The sequence below is a fragment of the Corticium candelabrum genome, chromosome 13, assembly GCF_963422355.1.
Source record: "Corticium candelabrum chromosome 13, ooCorCand1.1, whole genome shotgun sequence".
Classification (NCBI taxonomy): domain Eukaryota; kingdom Metazoa; phylum Porifera; class Homoscleromorpha; order Homosclerophorida; family Plakinidae; genus Corticium; species Corticium candelabrum.
This window is the reverse complement of record NC_085097.1, coordinates 5,836,877-5,863,905: the sequence shown is the minus strand read 5'-3', so window position 1 is coordinate 5,863,905 and position 27,029 is coordinate 5,836,877. Positions and strand designations below refer to the sequence as shown.

The window sequence follows — 27,029 nt, the reverse complement described above, 5'->3', positions numbered from 1 at the left end:
AACAAACAGACAGATGGACGACAGACAGATGGACAAAAAGACAGAAAGACAAACAGACAGACAGACATACAAACAGACAGACAGACAGATGGACAGACAGACAGACAGACAAACAAACAAACAGACAGACAGACAGATGAACAAACAGACAGACAGATGGACAAACAGACAGACACACAGACACACAGATGGACACACAGACAGACAGACAAACAAACAGACAGATGGACAGACAGACAGACAGACAGACAGACAGACAAACAAACAAACAAACAAACAGACAAACAAACAGACAGACAGACAGACAAACAGACAGACAGACAAATGGATGGACATACAGGCACCTGTTCCTTCCTAACCTGCATATTAAATGAGTTCACACCGCGTTTTCCCAGCAACGGAATCGCCTCTCTAACCAAGTCGGTCCGTCCACTCAAGAGCATGTGAAATCCAAGATCCTGCTGAAACTGAATGGCACAGTGCTCGGCGTCTAGCTGCCTCGCCGAACACAATGCCTCATCCAACCTAAGACAAGACGATTCACACCACACACACACACACACACACACACACACACACACACACACACACACACACACTTTGCAAGCAATTACAAATTCGGATTTTATTTCCTTTAATAATTAATTAATTAATAATTTTCTACTACCTCAATGATCTTGCTGGACAGTCTACACCTGGTAGCAACAACCTCGCCGTCTGCCTAATATCGTCCTCGTCTACAACCGTCATATTCCGATGCTCCACCATCACCAACGCTATCCTCAACCATTCACCCAGAGCCGGAAGTGAAGCCGGCGCCCTGCAGCAACAGAAGGGAAATCCCCCGTTATCAACATCTCATTTTGACACAACCTTAGGTCTCACCTCACGTCCACAGTGAACGGAGATGACCTGGTAGCATGAGGGACGGCAGCATTCCCATGCTGTTTTGATCTCACACTTGACATGTAGTAATACAAAACATCAATTGATGTAGGCGAGAGCACGACATGCTGACTCGTATGCGCACCCTGTTGTATATAATACAGAGCACGACTGACCAACGACGCCAACTCGATTCTTGACCTAACCGTCGTGACGACCAGTGGTTGTGCATCCAGGCGCCGATGGGACGCCCTTGAGCTCCGACGACTTCCGGCTCTGGTCGAGCGCACAAGCTCTGACCCTGCACTCGCTCCATCAGGCTCTCTCGACATCCCAGACGGATTCCTTGACGAATCCGATCGAGGAGGCGAGGACGTCGTAATATCCGATTTAGCAGTCAGTTGAGGTGACTCCCATGAATTCGAGCTCGACACAGAGAGGAAATTGGATGTTCGACCGGATCGGCACGGCACCAAGTAAGCATGAGGCTGCAGCAACGCCCAGAGATCGGCATCACTGCTGATTCTCTGTTCGAGACCCTCACGGGTAGTTCTCTCGCCGTCCTCCACGCACTCACGCACACACCGATTGAAGGTCACTTCGACGAGATGCTCCATGGCAGCACACAAGTGCACCGACGCACAATCGGAGACGACGGGCGCAATCTCTTGCTCGAGCATCCATCGATGAAAGCGACCAATCGGAAGACTGACATCACATCTCGCACTCTTTGAGAAGCTGTATCTCTGCATGGATACACCATAGAGGGAGTAGGCCTTAGCAGCAAGACTAGCTGCTCCTTCAGATAACGACGTCGGCAGGACTAAACGCATAGCTGTTAGCACCTCATGTTTAGTGCAGCGTTGGAAACGAGAGGCCAAACGTTGCGCCTCGACTCCTAGCCGCACTAGTGGCCTTCTCAACAAACTGCTGACGCGGTCTAGGACGTCCTGCGGCACTAGCTCTAACACATCATAAAAAACGCCGCCCTCCTCGTCCATACAACGTGCAAATAAGCGCACCAGGTGTCTCCTACGCCACGGCACGCCGTCGAGCTCGTCGTCCAAAAGCCGGTCCCAGGCGAGAGCCGACGAACGTCGCCGCGCCTCTCTCGCGCGGTCCTCGTCGCTCCGGAGAGCGAGAGTCGACGCCGTGACGCTTAAACGTTTCAACGTCCGCTCGCCTATGCCGACATTCGACGTGCTCGACGCCTGAGAGCTCGCCATCGAGTTTCGAAGGCACGACGGCAAGCTTACCGACTCATTGCCGTACGGACTGAAACTGTGAGTGCTTGGCGTGCGGCTATTGGGCGCGGAGACGTCGCCGTTGTGGACAGGCGAGCGAGATGAAGGAGACTGATGGCTGACTGAGCGGGATTCGGCGGAGCTGAGTGACGAGTGGTGCCGACGTCTTTCCATATCGGACTGGGTGTAGGTGACTGAGTGTTGTGTGCCGGGTCTTGATATCAAGGATCATAGGGGATCGGGTGAGGCGCTCGCTACACAGTCAGCTCGCCCGGAGACAACGCCTACGTAGGCTGGCAAGTTCGACGTCGAAGGTTTCCCACAGGTGCACGTGCGCATGCGGTCGCGACCGTGTTTGGGTGGAAAAAAATAAGCAGACTCGCCTATCAACCGTTCGTCAACAAGCGCAAGAAACTCCAAATAAGCAAGGAACCGGATGAACGAAATTGCGACGTTTGAGAGACGAATGAGAGGCCGTATAAACACGTCTGGCGGTCATCAGTTTGTTTGAATTAGCGTCGAGCTGTTAGCTGTTAGATTAGCTACCCTAATTGACCAGCAGTGTAAACATATTGAATTTCGTAGTCACGTGACCAATTAGTAAGTCGCTGTGTCGACATAGATTTTCCATTTTTCTAATACATATGTACTAGTATATTCACTTGTGGTCGAACTGACATAAACGTGAAACAGTCGATGATATGCAACGCGATGAATGGCATCTGTAAACACTTCATTAATAATTAATTCATTGCTCTTAATCGATCGAGAAATATGCATACATTCCAAACTAATTTTAGAAACGTCTAGACAAACAAACATTGATACTATGTTTAGATCTTAAAAGAAAAACTGTATAATTGCTGCTTTTAATTTTTGATGCTTTTTCTGCTTCTCGATTTTATGCAATGCTTGCTGTTTTGCATGCTTCCAGACATATCCTGCAATTGTTGGTCTGCATGTAATGAATTGTTTGAAGAGTGGAAAACATGTAGGAGACATGCAGACAGCCAAGTTATGAGACACTCTTTATACTTTTTTGTGTTCACTCTCTAGCTAGACTAAATACCAATTTTATATCAGTCACTCTGACAGCTATAGCAAGACTCTTTCCGCCTACATCCTGCCGTCGAGAAACTACATTTAGTGTTTGCATTATGTAGCTACAGAATGGATATCTAAACACACACACACACACACACACACACACACACACACACACACACACACACACACACACACACACACACACACACACACACACACACACACACACACACACACACACACACACACACACACACACACACACACACACACACACACACACAACACACACACACACACACAACAACAACAACAACAACAACAACAGCAACAACAACAAACAGACAAACACTGCAGACATGATTTCAATATCGATCCCAGCTCTACAATTTGATATAGATACTAAAATGTAGTCTACTCCACATTGTCAACACAACTATCCTTTCATTTGCTAGAGATTCTAACCTGTCATTTTTTGAATTATATAATAATAATTAATTAATTAATTTGATAAAAATCTAACCTGACCATTTGTTTTATTTAATAATAATTAATTAATTAGATAAAAATTCTAACCTGGCCATTTGAATTATTTAATAATAATTAATTAATTAGATAAATTCTAACTCGGCCATTTGAATTATTTAATAATAATTAATTAATTTAATAAAAATTCTAACCTGGCCATTTGAATTATTTAATAATAATTAATTAATTAGATAAAAATTCTAACCCGGCCATTTGAATTATTTAATAATAATAAATTAATTAATTAATTAAATATACCCCACAAATGCTGCTGCAAATGAGCAACAAACAGCATCAACGTTTGCACCTGCTAAACCATCCGTCCTACATTCTCGCCTTCTAATTATGTTTTGCAGACTCATTTCATGTACAACGCCTCGGAGTCCAGCCAATGCGCGCGGCAAATATTTTATTTACCGCAGCTAGCTGATCGACACAAATACGGAAAAATAGCAAGCGACATGAAACCTACCAAGACAACCCTAATTAAATAAATCGAGTCTAAATCGAGTCTCTTAGGAAATCCCATTTTCATACATCCGGGTATCTAACCACACGCCTTTCTCTTTGCGAGTTTCCACCGTTTAGAGCAATGGGCGAGCCTCTTGTCTGGGCAGTCAAGAACGGAGACTTAGATCAAGTCAAATCACTAGCCCCGACGGTAAACGACAGCGCGCAAGGCGCGTTTTCGCTATTTCCTCATTTTTTCGACGTTTTTTCAGGTCGATCTGAACAAGGAGCTGATCAACGGTCGCATGGCGATCCATTTCGCAGCCGACTACGGCCAGAAGGACGTGATCGAGTACCTAATAACGAGAAAGGCGGACGTGAATGTGAGTAGAGTGCGCGCAATGTGGGCGTAGCCTGCCTGTCAGTTGCCAGTCTCTTCTGTTGTAGATACCAGACAAGCACGGCATCACGCCGCTACTCGCCGCTGTGTTCGAAGACCACGCGGAATGCGTCCGATTGTTGATTCAGAACGTGAGTCGCGCGGTGTACGATTTTATTTTATTTATTTTTTTGTTTTTTCTGTCTGGCGGTTGGTGTGTGGAGGTTGGTGGAGAGTGATGGATGATTGTGAGCGAGCGGGAGGCTTTTGTCGATTGTTGTCGTGGCGATTTGCTGCGTCAGAGATGCGGCAAGGTGTTGTCCGCGTCTTGTGATTAGAATTCGCACTTTTGAGGTGGCATTCTCAGTTGTTGTAATCAGTCACTATATGGGTGACTACCCGGATGTGACTATGTGATGCCACAGTGAAATTGTAGTTATGCAATGTGAAGGTCCAATCGAAAATTTAGATTTAAATTATAAATACAAAGAATAAAAATAGAAAATAAAATAAAAAATGGTAAAAATTATTTCTGGCTGCTGATCGAGCAGCGATTTGATTCGTCGTTCTGTTCTACCATCAGTGTGTATTTGTAGTGTGTGATTAGAAACTGGTGTGTAGCAATTTCGGTTTGTGGTTAATGGTTACTGCAGGAAGTGGGTTGGTTGGGGTATTTAAAGTAGCAATGGAACAATGGATGATGTAATTATGTGATTGGAACCCATTTGCTCTTGTATTTGAAAGGATTCACTTACTATTCCTTAAAAATCTCAAGCATGTAAACTTTTCTAAGATTAACCACTTGCACAGTGTGATGTCATTGTGGTATGGTAATAAGCAGGTGTAACTTTTAGTGTTGTGGTATGGTAGTAAGCAGGTGTAACTTTTAGTATGTCAAACGTCTTGACCTTTGGGTGTGAGTCAGGAGTGTTAGTCAGGAGTGTTAGTCACTCATACTTTCAAGATTGTATTTATATGCTTGGAGGAAGCGAAAGTGAATGTTGTTTCTGTGATAATGAGGTTGTAAACCAAGTTTCTTCTGTTTTACTATGTGAAGTAGGGTGTCCATGACATTAGTGCAGTTTCTGTAATATATACTAGACATCTCGCTCTCGTTACTTCTCTACTGTTGACATGCTGTGGCACAAGTGCACTAACCAGACATTGAAGTAACCTAACGAAAGCAACAGTAGAGATATTTGTGGTCAATACAAGGGCATAGTATCAGGCCCGGCGGATCACTACAGATGTTGGATGGGCCAGGTCTTGTGTGGACGAGCCCCGCCCACAGTAAATGTAAGAAATAGTTAATTTATTTAATTACATGAACCAATATTTCTGGAAGTTCTTGCCAAGAGCCCATTGGCGGAAGTCCCATTTTTAAACTTTGGGTAGGCCATGGCTCACCTGACCCACGCTGCTCTGCCAGCCCTGCATAGATGCTGCAGTGTAGTATGCATCTATTGATATTCTTACTGATGACATTTGGCTACAGATCACATCATGTGAACAGACAACATAGACCAAACTCGACAAACTGTTTCATTATGCTTGTCACAATCGTCAGCACTTTAAAAATTGAAAAATATCATGTATTGAAATCAACCAGTTGCATATATAAAAAATTAAAAATACATTACTATGTATTGAAATCAACCAGTTGTATGTATAAAAATTAAAAAGATAATACTACTGATTGAAATCAACCAGTTGTATATATTAAATTAAAAATATATTACCACTTATTGAAGTCAACCAGTTGTATATCTCAATTACCTGTCAGTGAGACAATCTAGCTAGACCATTTCAGTGTTGATCGAGAAGGGCTTGTAGCTGAATGTATTTGTGTGTTTACAGGGAGCCAGAAAGGATGGTAAAGCTCCTGGTGGTCAAAGCTACATTGACTGTGCCGAATCAGACGCCGTTCGGCGTGCTCTTTTAGAAAGTTGAATTATCACCAAATCGTGGACGCTATAGTTTTGTGGCATTCTGATGTGTTTTGAGTTGTGAGGTATGATGTCCGAGCCTTCGGATATTGCAATGCATGTTACGTCGGATGATTTTTTTGGTCGGCACTCGAACAGGTAGACAAATGTCGGGTATCACATATTACACGTACTCATTTTTTTCAACTCGATTTTCGGTGATTGGATAATGTGTGTCTTGTACGGTCGTGAAAATTTAAAATTAATATTTTATTTTTTATTATTTTTTTAAATTATGTAAATGTACACTCCATGTGGCTTTTCCGGTTCATCTTGACAAGGAACTAAAAATAGAACGTGGTTGCTACCTGATTGTGCAACACACACACACACACACACACACACACACACACACACACACACACACACACACACACACACACACACTGTACGTAGAACATGGTTGCTACTGAGTACCTGATTGTGCAATACACACACTGACACACACACCTAGACACACTGTAAACGGTTTGTGCACGTGACCATGCACGTGATGATGTTTGCATCTTCTAGTACCTACGTTTTGGAGTCGACCTTAGTTTGTAAAACTGTTGTACAGCTAACATTACTTTCAAACGGCTTGATTCTCGACAGAATAAATTTTTCATGTCAGACTACAGCCCACAGTGGAGGCCCCTGATACACACGTCGTGTACAGTCTCTCTATAATATTAGCAATCCTAACAACATTTGGAGCACTTCAAATACTTATAAACAGGATGTTTTTCTGCACTCATTTGTTTTCCGTCATTTATATGAGGCGATCTTCCGGGAACGATCCTATTACTCACAGTCTATAGGCGATCCAGTTAGCTTCCAGACTGCGTCTGAAGCGGTGCGTGTAGTGGAGACGACGTTGTGTCGTCTGATCGTGACTGACTAGCAAAGATTTCCTGCATACATCAGATGCAATGGAATTTGATCATGGACGTGGCTCTGGTCCAGGTATGTGCTCTTGCTGCTTGTCTGTAGCAGTCTGGGTTTGTGTCACACTAAGTGATCATGATCATGCATGCAGTACATATGTAGGGTTGAGTAGAGGTCAGTGTCTAGACTGTGGCAAGAAATGCCCTAGTGGGTGTGTATACCTGCATGGTAGATGGAGGTCCTAGTAGTGGGTGAGTCATGTTTGTTGCATATGTTGATGTACCATATCCGGGTTGTAAAGATGGAATATTTCTAATAAAGTCAAATAACTGCATGCTAGCTGCAGAGGGATAATATAGATTGTTACTTGTGCGTTTTGTATGGCTAGCTGTTAGTAGAGAGATTATCTACGCCTCATGCTACTGTAGGAGAATAGCTGACTTTGCATTCCTACTGTAAGCGAATAGCTGACTTTGCATTTCTACTGTAAGAGAATAGCTGACTTTGCATTCCTGTAGGCAGGCCTGATGCAAAGTGAGGGTCTAGCGCGCGTTAAACCCAATTGCACATGCGCACAAACTTTGCAACCACGTGGTCTACCGCCTTAGTACATGCCTTGTCCCCTTTCCCTTTTCCCCTTGTCCCCTCTCTGTCCCTTCCCCCAACCTTAGCATTGGTCTGGCAACCAAGACAATATCCAACTATGTTTTGTATAATTTCATGGGGTCGATTAATTAATTAATATATTTAGGGAATGGCTCATTGGGTTTCACTACTGTAAACTAAGATCAGCCACGCCTCTGGATGTACATTAGCTATTTAATCGTCTATATACCACATAACAGAAGTGTGTGTTATTGCAATGTTGGCAGAAGCACACTTTTTGAAACGTAGGACCAGTGTCCCTGCCGCTCCAACAGCCCTGGACTATCATTATGGTGTTGACATGGTTGGTGACCATGCATCTTTCTGTAATAGGAGGTAAAACTTTACAGAGTCGTGTGATATCAGAGCAAGGTCAGAAAACAGTGAAACGTGTCACTCACGGTCTCAAGTTTGCAGCAAAAGTTTACAAGCCGCCGCCTTGTGTTGGTGCTGTTTGCCATGTTTCTGGTGATCGTCTCACACCAGTGGAACCTCGACAAGTTCTCGTTTGGAAAGCAGGTAGAGCGTGTGTGGCCAATGATCCTAGAGAAGACTTTGGACTAAGGCGACCGAGCAGTGGGACATCGACTCCACTGGCATCTTGTGCATCGTCTCCTACGACTCGCCCATCAAAACATGCACAAACATTTCTTCCAGGTCCCATCCACGAAGAAGGTGATTGTCATATAAACAGTCATATTTTCATTCCTTTGTGTGATGTATTGAGTGTATATGTTAGGGAGTACTAGTAGATTGAGTGCTAATGAGGATCATGAATATGTTAATCTTCCAGCCATTCACATCGAGGACACTAGCACTACCTCTGCTTCAGACATTGATGGTCTCCCTGACAGTGCGTATCCTGACTGTCAGCCTGCTTCTCTCTATGACTGTCTTTTTGTAAGGCTTTGGTATAGGTTTCTATAGAGAAAACAGTTGATTAAAAATTTCTGTTGTAGTATGTCCATGGTGAGCAACATTTTGCTCTACTGGATGGATCAGACTCAGGTGTTCCGGATTCAGATGGTAATGACTTTGTTAACATTATGAATGTGTGTGTGTGTGTGTGTGTGTGTGTGTGTGTGTGTGTGTGTGTGTGTGTGTGTGTGTGCATGTGTGTGCATGTGTGTGTGTGTGTGTGTGTGTGTGTGTGTGTGTGTGTGTGTGTGTGTGTGTGTGTGTGTGTGTGTGTGTGTGTGAGTTATTGATTTCTGGATACACGTTTATCATTACCTAGAGTATTACTTAATTAATTATTAGTGGCAATACAATATTACTTTATAGCAGATTGTCTTTACTGCAGCTGGAATACCAAGAACTCCAAAATACATGAAGCTAGGTCGCATTCGACCAGACACTTGTGACATTGGGGTTAATTAAGTCATGTAAAGTTGCAACACAAATCAAAGTTTAATACATTGTACGTGTAAGCAGGTCTCACATTTCATCACCATTTCTCTCGCCGATGCCAATGGAATCAGTCTGAACGAGGACGAATGCACTATTCAGTATTGCCGACATAATGGAAAGCAACTTGAGTTTGTAAGATCAGGGAGACGAGGAATAAACAAATATGAAGTAGAGACGTATACACCATGTAAGACAGACAGATCATTGACATGCTGGTATGACTTTGTGTCTTATGTATTGAGTCTCCAGGCTTTGACTCTGTCGGAGAGAGACTTGTAGTGGTACTGACTCGAGATGGGACTCACATCATTACTGTGGCTAGACTTAGTGTCACTGCTCCTGCACCAGTCAATCGTTACAACATATTTATGATGCAATCACCGTCACAAAATGGAGTGTCTGATGTGGTGAGACAAGTAGCCAGCATCATCTCTAACCAAGTCCAATCCAGTGATGAAGACGAACGTCCTATCTGTGGGAATTTGCATTACGTGGGTGGTGGAGAAAGTCAAAGTACAGGTACCTATATAGTGACAGTAGCTATTTATTTATTTATCACTAATTAATTAATTAATAATTTTATTTATTTTTCAAATTATTATGAAAAGAGTCACACAGATTTATTTATGACAGTCACGTGATTTACAGAATTTGCTCATGGGCTGCTTGATTTTGTACTTAATGGTGAGTGTGGTGGTTTGCCTTCACCCTTATCTCTACGTCATCTGTTGGCATCGCTGCCAAATCTACGAGAAATTTTGGAAGCATATCATCGTTCTGATGGCTCACTGCAACATCTCGTTGATGTCGTACGTCAAGAGTGTCCCCAACAAACTGTTGTACAAGACATAGAATTTCTTGTAGAACAGGTAATGAATTAATATAAATATTTTGTTATTTAATTATGTTAATTAATTATATATTTTAGTGCAACCAAGAAATAAGTAGCAAGGAACAGCATCGGTCACCAAGGTTTGTAGAGAATGGTTCACACTGCTTTGAGATATCGAGTGATGAGGTCGTTTCTACAAAGTATGACTCTGCACCCGAACTGTTAGAATCTTCGTATCCCATCTACGACGAAGTGATCAAGTCTCAAACAAAACAATCAGATGCGACTTCTGTCAACCATGAGTATGCAGCTCCTTCTGAGAATCTCCAGCCTCAATATACTGGTGCTGTTGGTGTTTGCTGTTTTTTCCAGATTGTGTTGATTGTATTGTTGGTGTTGGTGTAGGACTGAAGTGGCCATCCAAGTTGGACAAAATTTCTGAAAAGACTCGTGTAGGTTTGTTAACTCAAGTGCGAGACAAAACCATGTCAACGAACAAGGCGATTGAGAATGTAAAATATACGAGTTACTGTATCTATGAAATCAAGCAATACTATAGAGTTAGGATGTACATTAGTGTACAAGGTTTACATGGTTTTATAATTTTGTTTGTCTGCTTGTTTGTTTGTTTGTTTGTTTTTGTTTGTTTTTGTTTGTTTATTTTTGTTTGTGTGTTTTCTTGTATATCAATATCTATATTTTTGTTTATATGAAGGCAAGAGACTACATGTATGCCTCAAAGCCAATGAGTGCACCAACTACTCCAGTATCAATATATCATACTTATAGCAATGGAATGACACATTAACATGTAATTCTGTTTAGATATTGGCTAAAAAGAGGAAAAGAGGAAAAAAGAAAGATTCAAGTTATTAAACATTATTTCTTGTAACACTCTAAATCATTAGTTAATATTATTGTTTTGTAAGGACAACAAAGCATTGGGTTACTAGAGATATTAAAGAAAATGGCATTACCTGCGGCAAGCAACAGTAATACTTGACATCAAATGCAAATGAACGTTGGTGGATTACAATCAGTTTCTATGATTAGAAAATATGAGTGACTCTCAATCTGGACTGTCAACCGATGATGCTGATTCGAAATCTCGACTTCGGCATGTCAGTGTGTTAGCACAAGTATAAAGTTGGGAGAAATATAAGTTTGGGTTTTTATAGAAAAAAGGTAGAAAAATTAGGTCTGAAGAAGAGCAGCAACAGATAAGACGACAATTGTCAGCTTCTAGTGGAGACAGTATGTGTGTTTTGTTTGGGTTTTGTTTGGGTTTTGTTTCTGTGTTGTGTGATTTTGGTTTGTGGCTTGAAGCTTTAGTTGGTGATACGTCTAGTGTGTCTACGACTGCGACTGCTGGTACTACATCCTTGACTTCAGCTTCATCGGCTGAGAAGAAAGTGGAGAAGAGGAAGAAACAGAATGATGAGTAGGACATGCACACACACACACACACACACACACACACACACACACACACACACACACACACACACACACACACACACACACACCACAGCACACCACAGCACACCACGGCACACCACACCAGTTACTATGGAAGTGTGTTCTGCATTACAGGAAGCCAACACGAACACAGCGTATTTCGTCTGACAGTGGAATTGCCGATGTGCATGTGCTACATGAAACTAATGCATCAGTTCTTGCAGAACTAAAGGAAAGGATAAAGGAAAGGATAAAGAAAACTTGTCACTCTGTTGATGAAGGGTTAGCATAGAGTTGAGATGATGTAAGTAAACTGGATATTTGGTAGCATTTCTGTATTATTATTGGAGTGCTTAGGGTGGGTATACAATGTGATGAGATATACAATGTAGTCATTATGGACTTTTGTACTGGACAGTTAGGTTACTGGTATGTCATTTAGGGGTCACGTGTCTCACGTGACTACAACTCGTACCGCACGTGATAGGGTGTGGGCTGATCACGCGAGATTAAAATTTCAATTTACAACGTTTGTGGCTTTGCTGACATTGCTGTTACGGAACACGTGGTGTGTGCTTGGTGCGTACGCGTTAGCGTTAGTTGATACAGTCAAGGAAACTTCTGCTCTAGCTCTACGTCTCACTTCTATTGCAGGCATTTTTCATCTGGTGGGTGTGACAACATGTCAACTACACCAGAGAACAAATGGGAACGATATGTTATCCCCAAGTTACCGCAACTTGTGGAAAAGTTAAAACCATCGTCACTGTTGCCGGAATTACGTGCGTGTGGCCTCCTAACTGCAGAAGAATGCAATAGTCTGAGACATGGCTGGTTGACGGAGCAGGATGCCTCTCGCAAACTTGTCTTTGACATTTTGCCATACAAGGGAAACCAAAGTTTCGATCTGTTCTGCGGCGTTCTCCGTAAAGTCGAAGGACAGGAGTTTATCTTGACAGAAGTTTTGCAGATACAAACCGTGATGGAGTCTACTGTAGACCGTGAGGTAAAAATGCCACAACAGAAAGGTCAGAATACTAATGAATCAACAGTAGAAGCATCCGCTAGTTCACATACAGAAGTGGAGTCTCATTGGGTGCTCGTGGAGCCTTGTCGTCCGGACCTCATCGATGCGCTGCGTCCTAGTCTGTTTTTGGATGAACTTCGGACGGTCAGTTTACTTACACGAGAAGAATATGTACAGCTACAGCAAGAGTCAATGAGTGAATCTGAGCGATCAGAGATGCTTGTAAGTACAATTCTTCCTCAGAAGGGAAAAGGATCATTTGAAGCATTTTGTAAAGTTTTGAATAAAGAGGAGAAACAAAAACATATTCTTAGGAAAATTTTGAAAGTTCCAAGTGTACCCTTGCTGTCTGTTTACACCAGTGAGTCTCCAATCGTTGGTGAAAAGATTAAGGATTCTGAAATGTCTGAGTCATCCAGCTCTAGGAAATGTGTGGAACCACCGACAGACTTGGAATCTACAAATGTGTGTTCTGATGAGACAATTCGAAGCGGAACGTTTGTGTTTAGAAAAGAAGATGAGGACCTTGTCAAGCCTTGGGAGATCATTGTTAAGGCCATGTGTCAAAAGGTATTTGGAATGTCAGAAGATGACATCGTGTTTTTGTATTGTCTTCCATCGGCTGGTCATAAAGTTACTACATTCTATGGTGATGTAGAGTACAAGCTTGCTGTAGTTCAGATGGATGACGTTGCTCCATATTTGGTTCAGAAGCACAAGAGCCGCTTAATTTCACTTATTGCTAAGTTTCTAAAAGTGAGGAAAAGCCTTATTCATTACATGGAAGAGGTTACAAGCTCAACTCTTGTTTTGTTTCGTATTCAATTGAGTGCCTACCTTCGTCTACTCTCTGGTCTTGGAGTGCATAGACAGTGTATTACGTTTTATCAGACATTGAAACTACTATTTCCGGAATTAGTTGTTGTCAAATTGAAGTTAGGTGGTTTGCCTACAGTACAACTAACAAGTTCAGGAGTCTTGTCAAAGGAAGGTAAAGTGTGTGTGTGTGTGTGTGTGTGTGTGTGTGTGTGTGTGTGTGTGTGTGTGTGTGTGTGTGTGTGTGTGTGTGTGTGTGTGTGTGTGTGTTAGTGATCGAGGCTTGGACAGCTTTGTCTCAGCACATCAAGAGACTGCAGAGTTTCTGCAAGAGAGAAGCAGAGGAATACTGATGTTTGCGCTAAGGCAAGTATTGAGACTGTGGAAACAATTAATGATCAGGAAGAGACTAAGGTGGCTAGGCCACGTAGCCAGGATGGAACCTCATTGTATTTCAAGGTAACTGCTGGTTTGCAAGTTTGAAGGAGGTAAACATTCTGTAGGCGGCCAGAAGCTGAGATGGGTCGATGTTGTGATGAGAGATTTGAAGAAATGTAAGCTCAACAAAGAATAGATGCACATTGCCCAACATCGTGCTGAGTGGAGATCCATAGTGGATGCTGTAGTTACAGAGTTGAATGAGGAAGCTGAGAAAATGGAAAAAGATGAAAAGAGATAAGAGGAAGGAAAGAAATGAGGGGAAGCAAGTATCCTATCAGACCGACCTGCAGTACTTAACCTGGTTGCACTTTTACAGCTGAAAACAAGGCAGGTCTTGTCAATCACCAACGACAGAAACATGGAGCAGCAGCTCAAGAGATCTTCTTTTGTTGTCACTGCCACCAAAACTTTAAACAACAAGGTTATAGAAATCATACGAAGTTCTGTAATCAAAATCCAAGGAGTCAAGAGATCATGTTGGGGGCAATAAAGTGCTAGGAAGTGACTTAATCAATGTGGCTTGCACCACTTAATCAAGTGGAGGCAGAACATGGATGGAGTGTGTGTGTGTGTGTGTGTGTGTGTGTGTGTGTGTGTGTGTGTGCATGTGTGTGTGTGTGTGTGTGTGTGTGTGTGTGTGTGTGTGTGTGTGTGTGTGTGTGTGTGTGTGTGTGTGTGTGTGTCTGTGTCTGTTTCTGCATTGCAACACAGTGACAGTGGTTTAATCATGACTGTTGATTTAGGAAGTACAATGATGAAATGGAGGATGAACAAGAAGAAGTTAGCATCACTGTCAACGATTGTTTCAGTATTCTTGTTCTAATTTTGTTTCAATATTTAGTAGTATTAATATATTATTGGTGCTACTTGTGTAGCGATGCAAGAGTATTGAGAAACAAGTGGATAGCTTGTTTACAACTGTTGATGGTCTGAGTGATGATCTGAATAGGATTGAGAGTGAGGTGAGAAGTACAGACTGTGGTTTTGCAAATTTAATGAGTGAGGTAGAGCTGTTTGTGTAGTCTCAAGATGTCACATTAGACGGACAATTCTTAGATGAGAAGAACAAACAGAACAAGCCAGTAATGGATGCACTAGGGAATAACAGAATTGATGCTGCATTGCAGGTGGAAGCAATGAATGTGGTTTAATTTAATAACCAGTTTAACTTGAATTATTTATCTCTTTTATGTATGAACATAGGAAATATCAAGAAATGATTGTTCGGTTGCTGCTTGCTTTACTAGAATGAAAGTGAGAGAGACGACTGTTGCAAGTGGTGTATATGTATGTATTAGTATGACCACTCCAGCAGTGGTATGTATGTCATTTGTAGTGTTGTAATGTGATGTGTCTGTTATAGAACAAGCTTGATGGCATTAGAGGTGTTCAGGAGGATATAAAGTTGAAGTTATCACAGACACCACAAGTACAACATCTTTCCTATTATTTTGATTTATTTGTTCTGTATGGAATTTTCTTTAGTTGCAACAGTTAACTGCTTACAGTTCCACATTGATAGAAGGATTGGAATCAAGAGTAGCCAATTTGAAACTTGTCAGGAAACACAAAGAACTGAAACAACTTGCTCCCTACTCTGAGAAGGAAATCAAGGAAACAAAGAGAAAGGAAGAAGGAGCAAATGCTGCTGCAAAACAAGCAGTTGGTGACGTTGGTAAGGAGAGATGTGACTAGAAACTCCAATGTGTTTGTGACTGCTGACATTAAAATGAATGTTTTAAAAAATCGAAACAGAAAGAGGTCTTTGATGTCAGTGAAAGATACAAAACAGACTAATTAATTGGTTCTTACATTCACATGAGACTAAAGTTACTGCATTATGAAACATGAATTTTATTGCCAACACATACTTTGACTTCATGTAGTCTTATCTGCAGTAAGTTAATTAACGTGACAAGTAATGTGCTCTTTCCTACAGTGGACTTTAGCTGCAAATTAGTTTTTATGAAATTAATTTTTTAAATTTTAGTGAGGGTTGTTTGTGGTGATGTGGTTTAATTGAGCAGATACAAATTCATCTGACACACTCGTATCCTGTCAATCACAGTCCAAGACACTATACCACAAGCTGAGCTTATAGCCACACTATATTAGAATTATTAAACAGGTTTGCCAGAAGCACATATATCGCAAGTGGTCTGGCTTAAAAGACATTTAAGGTCGTGCACTACTTTCAGTAGTCTGTTGTTTCTATTGTTATAGCACAAGTCTATAAGCAAAGTTTGGTAGTCGCTCAAACGCATATGCATGCACATGTAGGTACTAGAAATTATTATGACTATCAATGATTAATTAAATGTTGAGAATATGTATAGAGATAAGGGTGATAGAAAATTGACAATAGAAGATAACGTATGCAGAGAATATTGTCGCAGGAGTGAAATTGCATCTCTGTTGCAGGAGTCAAATTCTCTCGTGAATTAGCAGCTTTCAATATTCCTATTTTCTGTGGACGACAGAAAGAAATGGATGAAATAGCAACAAAGCTATGGGGAGATAGAGACAAACGTTCAATGATGAAACAATTAGTGGTAGAGTTGTGTCTTATATACTGGATGTATAGATATGATAAAAGATTTTTATTTGTGATAGTTTGTATCAGGTCAGGGAGGAGTAGGAAAGACACGTCTCATTGCAGAATATGCTCAACAATGGAGAAATTCTTACACAGCGGGAGTGTATTTTTTCAACGGACAATCAATTCTATCTTTTCATCAATCGCTCAAGATTAACGTGAGCCAATGAAATTAAATTTATATAAATATAAATATAAATATAAATATAAATATATTGGGTTGAAATTATGGTTTAGATTGCTAACATGACATACGACAGATCGTTAGCGTGGGATCTAGTATCGGAGTACAACTTTTTTCTCCGCCAGCTAGATGAAAGTGGAAATGTGTTATTCGTGTACGACAGCTGCGACAGATTGGAAGTTATTGAAAGTCTCTTACCGACACAAGCTCAACAGATTCATGTCATCGTGACGACAAGAACACGTGGCGGTCACATGCTTCTAGATGCCAATCATGACAGAGTCGTTCATCTAGACGTACTAAAAGAGAACGACGCTGTCAAAGCTCTCCTGGAGTGGAAAGGAAATGAGCGAAGCGAGGGTAGTGTCAATGAGAAGTTGAGTGCTGAAATTCTTGTTAATGTTGCACAGATTGGTCGCCTGCCGTTGGCTATTCGTCACGCTGGACTCTATCTAAGAGAGAAGAAGGTTCGTTGTGAGGAATACGGAGAATTGCTTGATAACAGAAAAATAAAACTGCGAACAACTGGAAACGATGTGAAGGAAATTGTAAAGTATTGCGGATTGCAACATGTTGCCAACGCACTTGAAGAGGAAGGGATTGCCAATGTGAGAGACTTTATGCGAAGTGACTTATCCCGACTGCAAACGTCATACTGCTTCAAACCACACGAACTAGAAGAGCTCGGCAGAATGAAAGAGAAACTGAAGACAGCGACGGTTATGACGTGGGACATGCAGATTGAAGAGATGATGAAGAATTCAGACTCGACAAACAGCACAATACTTGAGATAGTTTCTCTGATAGACGGTAAAGTGATTGCTAGAGATTTGCTGTTGAATGTAGCTTTTAGAGAAGATGAAGATGACCCGGATAGTAAGAGAAAGGTGGAGGAGGCCATTTCTCATTTGTCAAACGTTTCTCTTCTAAACGATGACATCAAGTGCAGCATGCACGGTCTGGTGCAACAGAATGTTATGGAAGCAATGATGAGAAAAGGAACATTCGCTCGTCGACTGCGTTTCGTTTGCAAATGTCTTGTCGACATGTTGCCTTGTTCATGGGACGATGTGGAGAGAAATTTGAATAAGAAGAAAGTGTTGGATCTAGCCGTTCACGTTTATGTGCTTTCTTCTCATATTTTGCAATGCGAGCAAGAAGACGAGGAGTGTTGGCAACTATTGCAAGTATCCTGCTGGATAGCACGTGCTTATTGGCATTTGAAGAAAGCAGAACATCTGTGTGAAGGAAAACTTGATTTAGTAAAACGTTTGGAGTCACAACGAATGGACAAAGAGAAGCTGTTAAGTTGTGAGTTGCTAATATCTAAACTGTTGTTGGGATGGGAAGTGGGAACATTTTCTGTTTGTATTGATGTAGCATTGATAGATGTGGGAAATGTTCGGTTAATGTTGAGCAATCCGCAGGAAGCAGAAAGGTCACTGAAGGAAGCATTGGAGATGATTAGAGAATGGGGTTATCAAACACAACCAACTCTTCAGTATGAAGGTGCGTGCTTACTAAGTTTGTACGATTGTAATAATCTCACGTAGCCAGACCGCTTTCCTCTTGCTATCATGTAAGCAGAGATGGCCAAGTTGGAATAAGGCTGGTGCTTTTGTGTTACACCAGGAATGCATCCTGGTGCCCAATGGAAATGACACGCTCATACAGACACACCTGCACGAGACTGATTTGAGGCTACCTACCTACATACCTACCTACGTACGTACATACATTTATACATACGTACATACGATACATATGTTTATACATACCTACATACGATACATACATTTATACATACGTACATACATACATACATTTATACTGACGTACATACGATACATACATTTATACATGCATACATACATACATACTCGACGAGTCATGTATGTATGTATGTATCATCATGGTACATTCAATCATGATGTCTTGTGTTCAGTGACAGTTTTGACGTTATTATCTGCTTGAGTAGCCTCAAGCCTTGGTACCAAATCTTTGCTTGCTTGGTGCCCAAGACCAGCTTATGGTGCCACCTGAGACACCATAGCGCAAGTTGGCCACCCCTGTGTAAGGCAGCGAGATGTTTGATTGTTTTTAACTTAAAAAGATGGGAAGCTGTGAAACAATTTAGTTTGGATACCACTGGAAAGCGTCAGAGCTGAGATTAGAAGTTGATAATAAACTAGTTGATATTAAAATGAGCCAATGTTAGTATATCTTGTTTTATTGGTTTTGTTTTCTCACCACTTGCCGATGTGACAATTGTGTGTCAGACGTTACTTCTTTTGTTAATATCAATTTCCTATAGCTTCGATATCCATGTGTACTTGCTACAGAGATTTGCATCAGTTTGAAACAAGTGAGCACCTCTGTAGGGACCTACTCTACTATACGGAACAACAAGGATTATCACAAGAACACGTCTCGAGAGGTACGGTTGGTGTTTGTGTCGGTTGATTGTGATAATAATTGGGAAATAATTAAATTTGTTTCTTGTAACAATTCAGGCGTGCATGTAGGGGGTTTGGAGGGGAGGGGGTAAGAACGAACCCAGCCACTTCAGTCGGATGTCTGCTCTTACCCTTTTATACGACCAATCTGCATGTCTATGCAATATTTGCACCAGATGTAGAAGCTATAAGTGCTGAAGTGCTCGTCTTGGTCCCACGTTGCAGATGTAGCTAGAGTGATGTAGACTCCAAGAATCCTTGGCGGGTAATGTGCAGTGACATCATGGCCGGTGGAGCAGGGTGGGCCAGTTGGGCCATGGCCTACCCAACTTTTCAAAATAGGACTTCAGACAACAAGCTTTTGGCGGACTTTCGGAAATGTGTGGTACAAGTGATTAAATAAATTAGCTATTTTACAGTGGGGCTTATGTGACACACGACCTATCACTGCATTTATAGTATACATGATATTTACCAATGTCTTCCAGGTAATTGATAAATAAATAGATTCAGTAGAATAGAGCATGTTGAACTGACTGGGAGGTCCACTAAAGCACTGAAAGAATCGACCCACTAGATGTGTCTGGTACTCCCTGGACAATTCTAAGATTGTTGAAATGAGTTCTTGTCGTACATATCATTTATTCTGTTCTCTTGTTGTTCAATGTATTTGCATTGTTCAGTTCTTTACAATCTGGCACTCACATACGAGAATTGGGGCAATATATCTGCGGCAATAGAGAACAATGAAAAGAGTTTGAGGTTGATGAGAAAACAGGTAAATGGTAATCAGGTGACCCTCTCTAAAGGTGCGGTTAGTAACTACAAGTGTTTGTGTATTGTTGCTTTTGTTTAATATTATGATAATTAATTAATTAATTTGTTGTTTAGTTATCACGAATCTTGCAATTTGCTATCAAGAGAATGGACAACTAGAGCGAGCTGTCTTCTATTACGAAGAAGCGTTGACAATCAGCAGAAGAGAATTACCGCCTTCTCATCCGTCTTTAGCTGAGGGTAAGGTTTCTCTAACTTTTACAGCAAAGAACACGTTGAATTATAAAGAAGTGATCACTTTCACTTGTCAGCTGCAATACATTCTGTTGGTTTAGAGTAGTACAGGAGGGAAGGTGCATTCTAGTATTGCATGGGATCGACGGATTGAGTTGATTGTGTCATATTGCATGTTGGAGTGAAGTGTCACACCATTTATTATACATGCAGAAGGAAACGATTAGAGATGGAAATATGGAAGGATGCACATCAACTCTAGTTTTTTCTATACGAAATGTATTCATTATTTCATGTGTTGCTGTTGCAGTAATGAGACGTCTGTCTTTTTGCTACTCTGAACAAGGACGGATGGATCGTGCGATGCCATTGGCCAATGAGGCTGTACGAGTAGTATCATCATCGTTGCCCAGCAACCATGCCGACTTGGGCGAGTGTACGGACGACAAACACATTCTCTAGTTTTTACAATAAACTGGTCAATTACATCATGTATAGGTTTGGATGTTGCTGCTACATGTCATCACTATTCAGGATCGTATGATGAATCTATTCGATTGTATGAAAGAGCTGCAGATATTTACAGTCATCATCTGCCCGCACAAGCATCATCTTTGTCTGCTGGTAAGTCCTATTTATTTCTCTCTGCATTCTTTGCTATTCATGACGTCAATAAAGGAAGGATAATCTTGTATCTTCGTTGTTTGCTTTAGTGTATCATAACCTCTCCATCGAGTATGATGATATTGGACAGAAAGACAAAGCGGTGGAACTCATGACAGAAAGTCTTAACATCAAGAGACAAACTTTACCGGAGAAACATCCGAGTATTGCTAAATGTTAGTATTTGTTAGTGTTGGTTTTCATTGTGTGTTGTGTGTGGTTGATATGAGGTGATGATGTGTATTTGTGTAGCTCTCGTGATGCTTGGCAGCATTCTTTGTTCCAAGGGAGATTTCGATGAGGCCGTTGTGCATATTGAGTCGGGTCTATCTATGTTACAAGAAATATTACCAACTAGTGTGTTCACAGCCAATGGTAGGAATGGATTGCATTGATGTTGCTACTTGTATTTGTGTCTCAATCAGACAATCATCATTGTGTTGACTGCAGGTCTGTATCACCTTGCATTCATTGAAATGGAACGAAACCAATTGATGGTGGCACACAAACACGCCACTCAATCTTTACGTTTATACCAACAGATTTTCCCAAATCAACACGGAGATATCGTTGGTGGTATGAAAGTTGATCATTGAGATGAGATAGTGTGTGTTGTCGACATGTTTGCGTGTGTTTGCTGCAGCGCAAAATTTGCTTCACATAATTGAGAAACAACTCTCGACATCAAAATTTGTTTCAACCGATAAGCAGTCAACAGCAACAAAGTAACAGCTACCAATCAACACGACATGTGTGAGAGTGATGCTTTAGTAGAGAGATTGTATTCCAGTTGGTAGATACAGTATATACTACACATAATTTACACACTTTATCTTACAGTCGTTGTGACGTGTGTTAGTCACTGTATTGTATATCAATTCCTTTTTACCGTTTTCACTTCACTTGTTATTGCTAACACACACAGCAATGTGTGTCGTCAATGTATTATGTCTAGCATATTGTAATGTTGATATAATTGATATTAATTTATTTCTATAATGTAAATCGGCTATAGAAACTACATGTTTATGCTCCCTCCCACTAAGGGTGTCATTTCCATGGTGATGGGGTATATTGTGGCTCCAATATAAAATATGGTACATGGACAAAACAAATCATATTTAATTATTATGCTAGTACTAAAGCCATGCTTACACTCTCACTTCCACAGTTATGCATGAGCCTTCTGAAAACCATGAGAATTTAATATGAAAATTGAATTTGGACAAACGTGTGAGAGCAGGTTGGATTGTGATTTCAATTGTTTATATTTATTTATTATTAACAATAATAGATAATAGTCATGAGCAATGACTTACAACAAAATAATTGCATTTCTGTCCATTGGCAACACGCATGCGTGGACAATTGATGTTCACGTGACTCACATAATGTGGCAACTACACCACACGTGATTAGCATCTTTGCTTTGCTTCACTTAGCAGGCCTGTTCAGGATCGAGATACATCACTTTCTCTTCTAACAAAGGAAACAAAAAGATGTCATACAACAAAGTTTGAGTTTGTTATAGTCTATCATTGTTTGTGTTTTCCTTTATTCTCAAATTTCTGTAGAATTATTTGGATACCCAACCTTATACGTGGGCAATCTCTATGATGTGGTTGCATTATTGATGCAGAATTCTCAGTCACCGTTTCCATGCATGGCAGTTCTGAGTGTTGCCCATTGTATCTCGTTGCTGTCACTGTCAAGCAGTCTGACTTAACTGTATATAGAAACATCTCTATTTTGGTCGGATTGTAAAAGCTTCAGCTCATGCAGACACATTACCATGACTTTTAACTTTAAGCTTTAAGTTTATTATTGATTGTTGTAGCTATCAAGCAAACTTACCATCTGACTGATGATTTCTCATCACAAATCTTGTCGTCTCTAAACCCTCCCATACAATAAGTGTTTCAACAGAGCTCATTTCCAATGCCTACAAACATAAAACTAATGAAAAGGAAGTTAATAAGTCAATAGAAATATGATAAACCTTGAGAGCGTCAACAACACCAAAGCAGTACTTTCCTGTATTTCGAGAATCTCATCAAAGTATCTTCCTACACAAAAGCAGACAGATGAATAATTAAGCAGACGGTTGTGTGTGTGTGTGTGTGTGTGTGTGTGTGTGTGTGTGTGTGTGTGTGTGTGTGTGTGTGTGTGTGAAGAGAGAGAGAGAGAGAGCAGGCAGACAAACAAATAGTTATCAATCAAACAATCAATACAAACTCCAACGTTAATTATGTTAATCCCTTCATCTCAATCAACACATCGACTCCCACTCACCAATCAGCTTCTTCTCTTGAATAAACATCTTCTGCAGCACTTCAGCCGCCAATTCGATCATCTGATCGAATCTTTCCACCATAAGCAAAGTACATCAACCAGCTTCAACACTCTACACTGCACTTAATCTCTACAACACGCCAAGCAAAAGCCAAATCAACAAAAATAACATTCACGTGCACAGCATTCTAACAATCACTTGCTGGATCAAACATGTCTGATTTGCTCAATCAGTTCTGTTTCGAAGTTTGTTGAGCCTGTGAGGATCATGCCTGTGATGTTTGGCTATAAAATCATGATCACATAAGTCAACAGTAATGAATATTATAAGAGATGCTCTTCAGAAAACTAGGCTAGTCATTACAAATCACCGGCGTAGAAAGAAAGGGGGGAGTGTGTGGGGGATGTGGGAGATGTGGGGGATGTGTGACTGGGTGGCTAAAGCCCCTTCTCTCAGTGTAGGAATTTAAATTTTTTTGTGCCAGTGACTTTTGCAAATCTGTGTCTAGGGTCCGGCAAGGAAGGTAGTCTTTTTGCTTACTCAAGATAACATCCACAGTACAGCCCCCTCGTATCTTCCTACGTCACTGCAAATGAGCAAATGAGTGGCAAATTCAGCTACTTTTCGTAGACATAGTTGTGTTCCTTTTCCACACATGTGTCTATGCACTGTGTGTGTGTGTGTGTGTGTGTGTGTGTGTGTGTGTGTGTGTGTGTGTGTGTGTGTGTGTGTGTGTGTGTGTGTGTGTGTGTGTGTGTGTGTGTGTGTGTGTGTGGCACGGTGGAGCAAGTGGTAGAGTGTTTGTGATGACATCCGGGATCTTGTATTCCGTGATGAGGGTTGAAGGTTCGATCTTGGTGGAGGCAACACTGTCGCAGTTTCCTTGAGCAAGAAACTCACCCACACTTGCTTCTCTTGACTCAGGAGTATAAATGAGTACCTGGTTATTGACTGGGGTGGACATGACCGCTGGCTTGGCAGTAACATCATGCAGCAGACAAGTACGTGTGGGCCTTGGTGCCCAGTCCCAGAGCTGCGCCATTGTCAGTGCCCCCCTGGATGACTCTGGCCAAGCTCCAGGTGGATTGTAGCGCTGGCCCCAAGACTCCACGTAGCGCATGGAGGCCCTGTCTCTAGAGGCAGGGGGAGCTATCTCCGCAACTGACCTCAAGGTCGACGTCGAAAGACGTGGAGGGCTTAACATTTGTCCATTTGTCCATTCGTGTGTGTGTGTGTGTGTGTGTGTGTGTGTGTGTGTGTGTGTGTGTGTGCGTGCGTGTGTGTGTGTGTGTGTGTGTGTGTCGCTGAAGAGTTGCGTTCTAAAGACAGCTGAGGAGACGGTTGGTCGAGCAAAGAAAACTCAGCCGGACTGGTTTTTGGAAAGTAGTGAAACTCTACATCCATTGATAAAAGCTAAAAACAAGGTGCACAATCAGATGATCAAATCTAATACCATAGCTAGTCAGAAAGAGTTTCGTAGTCATCAAAGAGTAGTCAAAGAAGCTGTTGACAAGGCAAAGGAAGAATGGATAAGAAAGACTGCTCAAGAAGCAGAGTTGGCAGTGAAAGATGGACAAACAAGGTGGAAGAGTATCAGAAAGCTTCAGATGGTGCATGTTGGACAAAGACCAAACAAATCATCAGCAGTGTTAAAAGAGGATGGTAAGCCCATTAAGAGCCCAGAGGCAGTTAGATCACGCTGGCACCAACATTTCACTAAAATCCTTAACATTTCCAATGAATTTTCCAAACATGTAGTCAATGATATGACATTACGGCAGATTAGGTCAGACCTAGATAATCTTCCCACAGTGGAGAACCTAGCATCAGCACTTAGTAAGCTCAAGAAAGGAAAGGCAAGTGAAAAGACTGGAATCTCCCTGAATTAATAGCTTATGGAGGTCCTGAACTGTGGGACACAATACTGGAACTAATGCAACTGATATGGAAGGAAGGGAATGTTGTGCAGGACTAGAAGGATGCTGAGACTGTTCCAGTTCCCAAAATGGGAAACCTTCAGTCATGCGACAAATTGGCATGGCATCCGTTTACTTGATGTTGTCGAAAAGATCTTTGCAAGAATTATCCAGGAAAGGCTACAAATCATTGCTGAAACCATCTTACCACAATCTCAGTGTGGGTTTAGAAAAGTACGTGGATGTGTTGACATGATATTCGTAGCAAGACAGTTGGTGGAGAAAACATATGAGCTTATACTAATAAGTTGTTTCTTCTGTTTGTTGAGCAAAAGAAGGCATACAACTCAATCCCTGTTATTGTTTGGAGAGTTAGACAAAGAAAAGACCATGCCATGGGACTAAGACGAGGTGGTGTGATAGAATAACATCTGATCTGCAAGCCACTGGAATTAAGGATAATTGGTACAGTCTAGCACAGGATAGATCTCAGTAACACATATTCTGTGATAAAAGAATTAGAAGTCAACGTAAGAGAACCAATGATTGTGCGGCCAACAGAAGCAGTGACCATCTGTGCCCTTGTGGTAGACTTTTTCGTCGAAAGGGCGACCTCACCAGACACAGCCAATTCTGTAACAGTTAATGAAACACTCTTGTCATTTGTCCAGGGCTCTATGCTCAAGGACACCGCACATTTACAATGGGCGGGTTTAAAGATTCAAAGGTGTGTGCGTGTGTGTGTGTGTGTGTGTGTGTGTGTGTGTGTGTGTGCGTGTGTGTGTGTGTGTGTGTGTGTGTGTGTGTGTGTGTGTGTGTGTGTGTGTGTGTGAGTGAGAGAGAGAGAGAGAGCAGGCAGACAAACAATTAGTTATCAATCAAACAATCAATGGAAACTCCAATGTTAATTATGTTAATCCCTTCATCTCAATCAACACATCAACTCCCACTCACCAATCAGCTTCTTCTCTTAAATAAACTTCACATTCTGCAGCACTTTGGCCTTCTGATTGAATTTCTCCACCATAAGAAAAGTACATCAACCAGCTTCAACACTTTACTCTGCAATTAATCTCTACAACATGCCAAGCAAACGCCAAATCAACAAAAATAACATTCACGTGCATAGCATTCCAACAATCACTTGCTGGATCAAACATGTCTGATTTGCTCGATCAGTTCTGTTTTGAAGTTTGCTGAGCCTGCGAGGATCATGCCTGTGAGGATCATGCTTGTGAGGATCATGCCTGTGATGTGTGGCTGTAAAATCACAATCATATAAGTCAACAGTAAGGAATATTATAAGAGATGCTCTTCAGAAAACTAGGCTTGTCGTTACAAATCACAAGTGTAAGAAGCGGGGATGCCCAGTGTAGGAATTGAACTTTTTTGTGCCAGTGACTTTTGCAAATCAAATCTGTATCTAGGGTCCAGCAAGCAAGGTAGTCTTTTTGCTTACTCATGATAACATTCACAATACAACCCTCACCCACCCCTGCTCGTGAACATTTTCCTACGCCACTGCAAATGAACAAAAAAATGAGTGGCAAATTCAGCTACTTTTCATAGACATAGTTGTGTTCCTTTTCCACACGTGTGTCTATGCACTGTGTGTGTGTGTGTGTGTGTGTGTGTGTGTGTGTGTGTGTGTGTGTGTGTGTGTGTGTGTGTGTGTGTGTGTGTGTGTGTGTGTGTGTGTGTGTGTGTAGAAAGGCTTGGTTTTATAAAGGCTGATATCTTCTGTTTATCACAAGATGAACATGGAACAGTTTGGGAAGCCAGTCCAACTAACCCATGTCGTGCCACAGCAAGGCCTTAATTAGCCTAATATCCAGGGATTATACTTTACCAATGAGAAGGTTGCACGACAAAATCCTGTACTTCAGTAGTTACCAT

General features: G+C 41.4%; 3 protein-coding genes and 2 long non-coding RNA genes across 7 annotated transcripts in view; 3 read left to right on the top strand and 2 right to left on the bottom strand.

Annotated features, from left to right (window-relative positions):
• LOC134188460 (ankyrin repeat and BTB/POZ domain-containing protein 3-like) overlaps positions 1–2,794 on the bottom strand; it is an 11,320-nt gene extending 8,526 nt beyond the window's left edge. For both annotated transcript variants that reach the window (XR_009971362.1, XM_062656625.1), the window contains exons 1-3: positions 886–2,794; positions 668–820; positions 360–525 (exon numbers count right to left, since the gene is read on the bottom strand). Coding sequence is in view for 1 of the 2 variants with exons in the window: in XM_062656625.1 (XP_062512609.1) it covers positions 360–525; positions 668–820; positions 886–2,303 (1,737 nt within the window). In the remaining variant the exon portion in view is untranslated. The remainder of the gene's footprint in view (positions 1–359; positions 526–667; positions 821–885) is intronic.
• Positions 2,795–4,249: 1,455 nt separating this feature from the next.
• On the top strand, positions 4,250–6,773 carry LOC134188953 (myotrophin-like). Its single transcript, XM_062657170.1, has 4 exons — positions 4,250–4,365; positions 4,427–4,537; positions 4,602–4,685; positions 6,391–6,773. Exons 1-4 carry the CDS (start codon positions 4,297–4,299, stop codon positions 6,481–6,483), a joined length of 357 nt encoding a protein of 118 aa, XP_062513154.1. The 5' UTR covers positions 4,250–4,296; the 3' UTR covers positions 6,484–6,773.
• A 1,547-nt stretch (positions 6,774–8,320) lies between these two features.
• LOC134188585 (uncharacterized) lies at positions 8,321–12,239 on the top strand. The gene is made up of 16 exons (XM_062656752.1): positions 8,321–8,705; positions 8,770–8,930; positions 8,990–9,056; positions 9,334–9,401; positions 9,465–9,627; positions 9,690–9,959; positions 10,089–10,309; positions 10,369–10,615; positions 10,678–10,784; positions 10,988–11,038; positions 11,098–11,140; positions 11,202–11,264; positions 11,326–11,393; positions 11,451–11,526; positions 11,599–11,713; positions 11,866–12,239. Exons 1-16 carry the CDS (start codon positions 8,321–8,323, stop codon positions 12,020–12,022), a joined length of 2,262 nt encoding a protein of 753 aa, XP_062512736.1. The 3' UTR covers positions 12,023–12,239.
• A 9,204-nt stretch (positions 12,240–21,443) lies between these two features.
• Positions 21,444–21,925, top strand: LOC134189211 (uncharacterized). Its single transcript, XR_009971455.1, has 2 exons — positions 21,444–21,500; positions 21,568–21,925. It is a non-coding gene; the product is annotated as an uncharacterized LOC134189211 (long non-coding RNA).
• Positions 21,926–22,180: 255 nt separating this feature from the next.
• LOC134189252 (uncharacterized) lies at positions 22,181–26,207 on the bottom strand. Of its 2 annotated transcripts, none has more exons than XR_009971465.1 (5): positions 26,088–26,207; positions 23,217–23,501; positions 22,924–22,990; positions 22,779–22,866; positions 22,181–22,403 (listed from the first exon to the last, which is right to left on the bottom strand). It is a non-coding gene; the product is annotated as an uncharacterized LOC134189252 (long non-coding RNA). The 2 variants fall into 2 exon arrangements; XR_009971466.1 differs by lacking the exon at positions 26,088–26,207 and having other exon boundaries at positions 23,217–23,346; positions 23,410–23,790.
• Between the last annotated feature and the right edge of the window lie 822 nt (positions 26,208–27,029).

What these genes read in the sequence shown, in the direction of transcription:
- LOC134188953 (XM_062657170.1), top strand. Translation starts at nt 4,297, where the DNA reads ATGGGCGAGCCTCTTGTCTGGGCAGTCAAGAACGGAGACTTAGATCAA. An exon ending in CGAGAAAGGCGGACGTGAAT is followed by an intron (nt 4,538 to 4,601) that starts GTGAGTAGAGTG and finishes CTTCTGTTGTAG; the next exon opens with ATACCAGACAAGCACGGCAT. An exon ending in TCCGATTGTTGATTCAGAAC is followed by an intron (nt 4,686 to 6,390) that starts GTGAGTCGCGCG and finishes GTGTGTTTACAG; the next exon opens with GGAGCCAGAAAGGATGGTAA.
- LOC134188585 (XM_062656752.1), top strand. Translation starts at nt 8,321, where the DNA reads ATGGTGTTGACATGGTTGGTGACCATGCATCTTTCTGTAATAGGAGGT. An exon ending in TGAGTGCACCAACTACTCCA is followed by an intron (nt 11,039 to 11,097) that starts GTATCAATATAT and finishes AATTCTGTTTAG; the next exon opens with ATATTGGCTAAAAAGAGGAA. An exon ending in CGAAATCTCGACTTCGGCAT is followed by an intron (nt 11,394 to 11,450) that starts GTCAGTGTGTTA and finishes GGGTTTTTATAG; the next exon opens with AAAAAAGGTAGAAAAATTAG.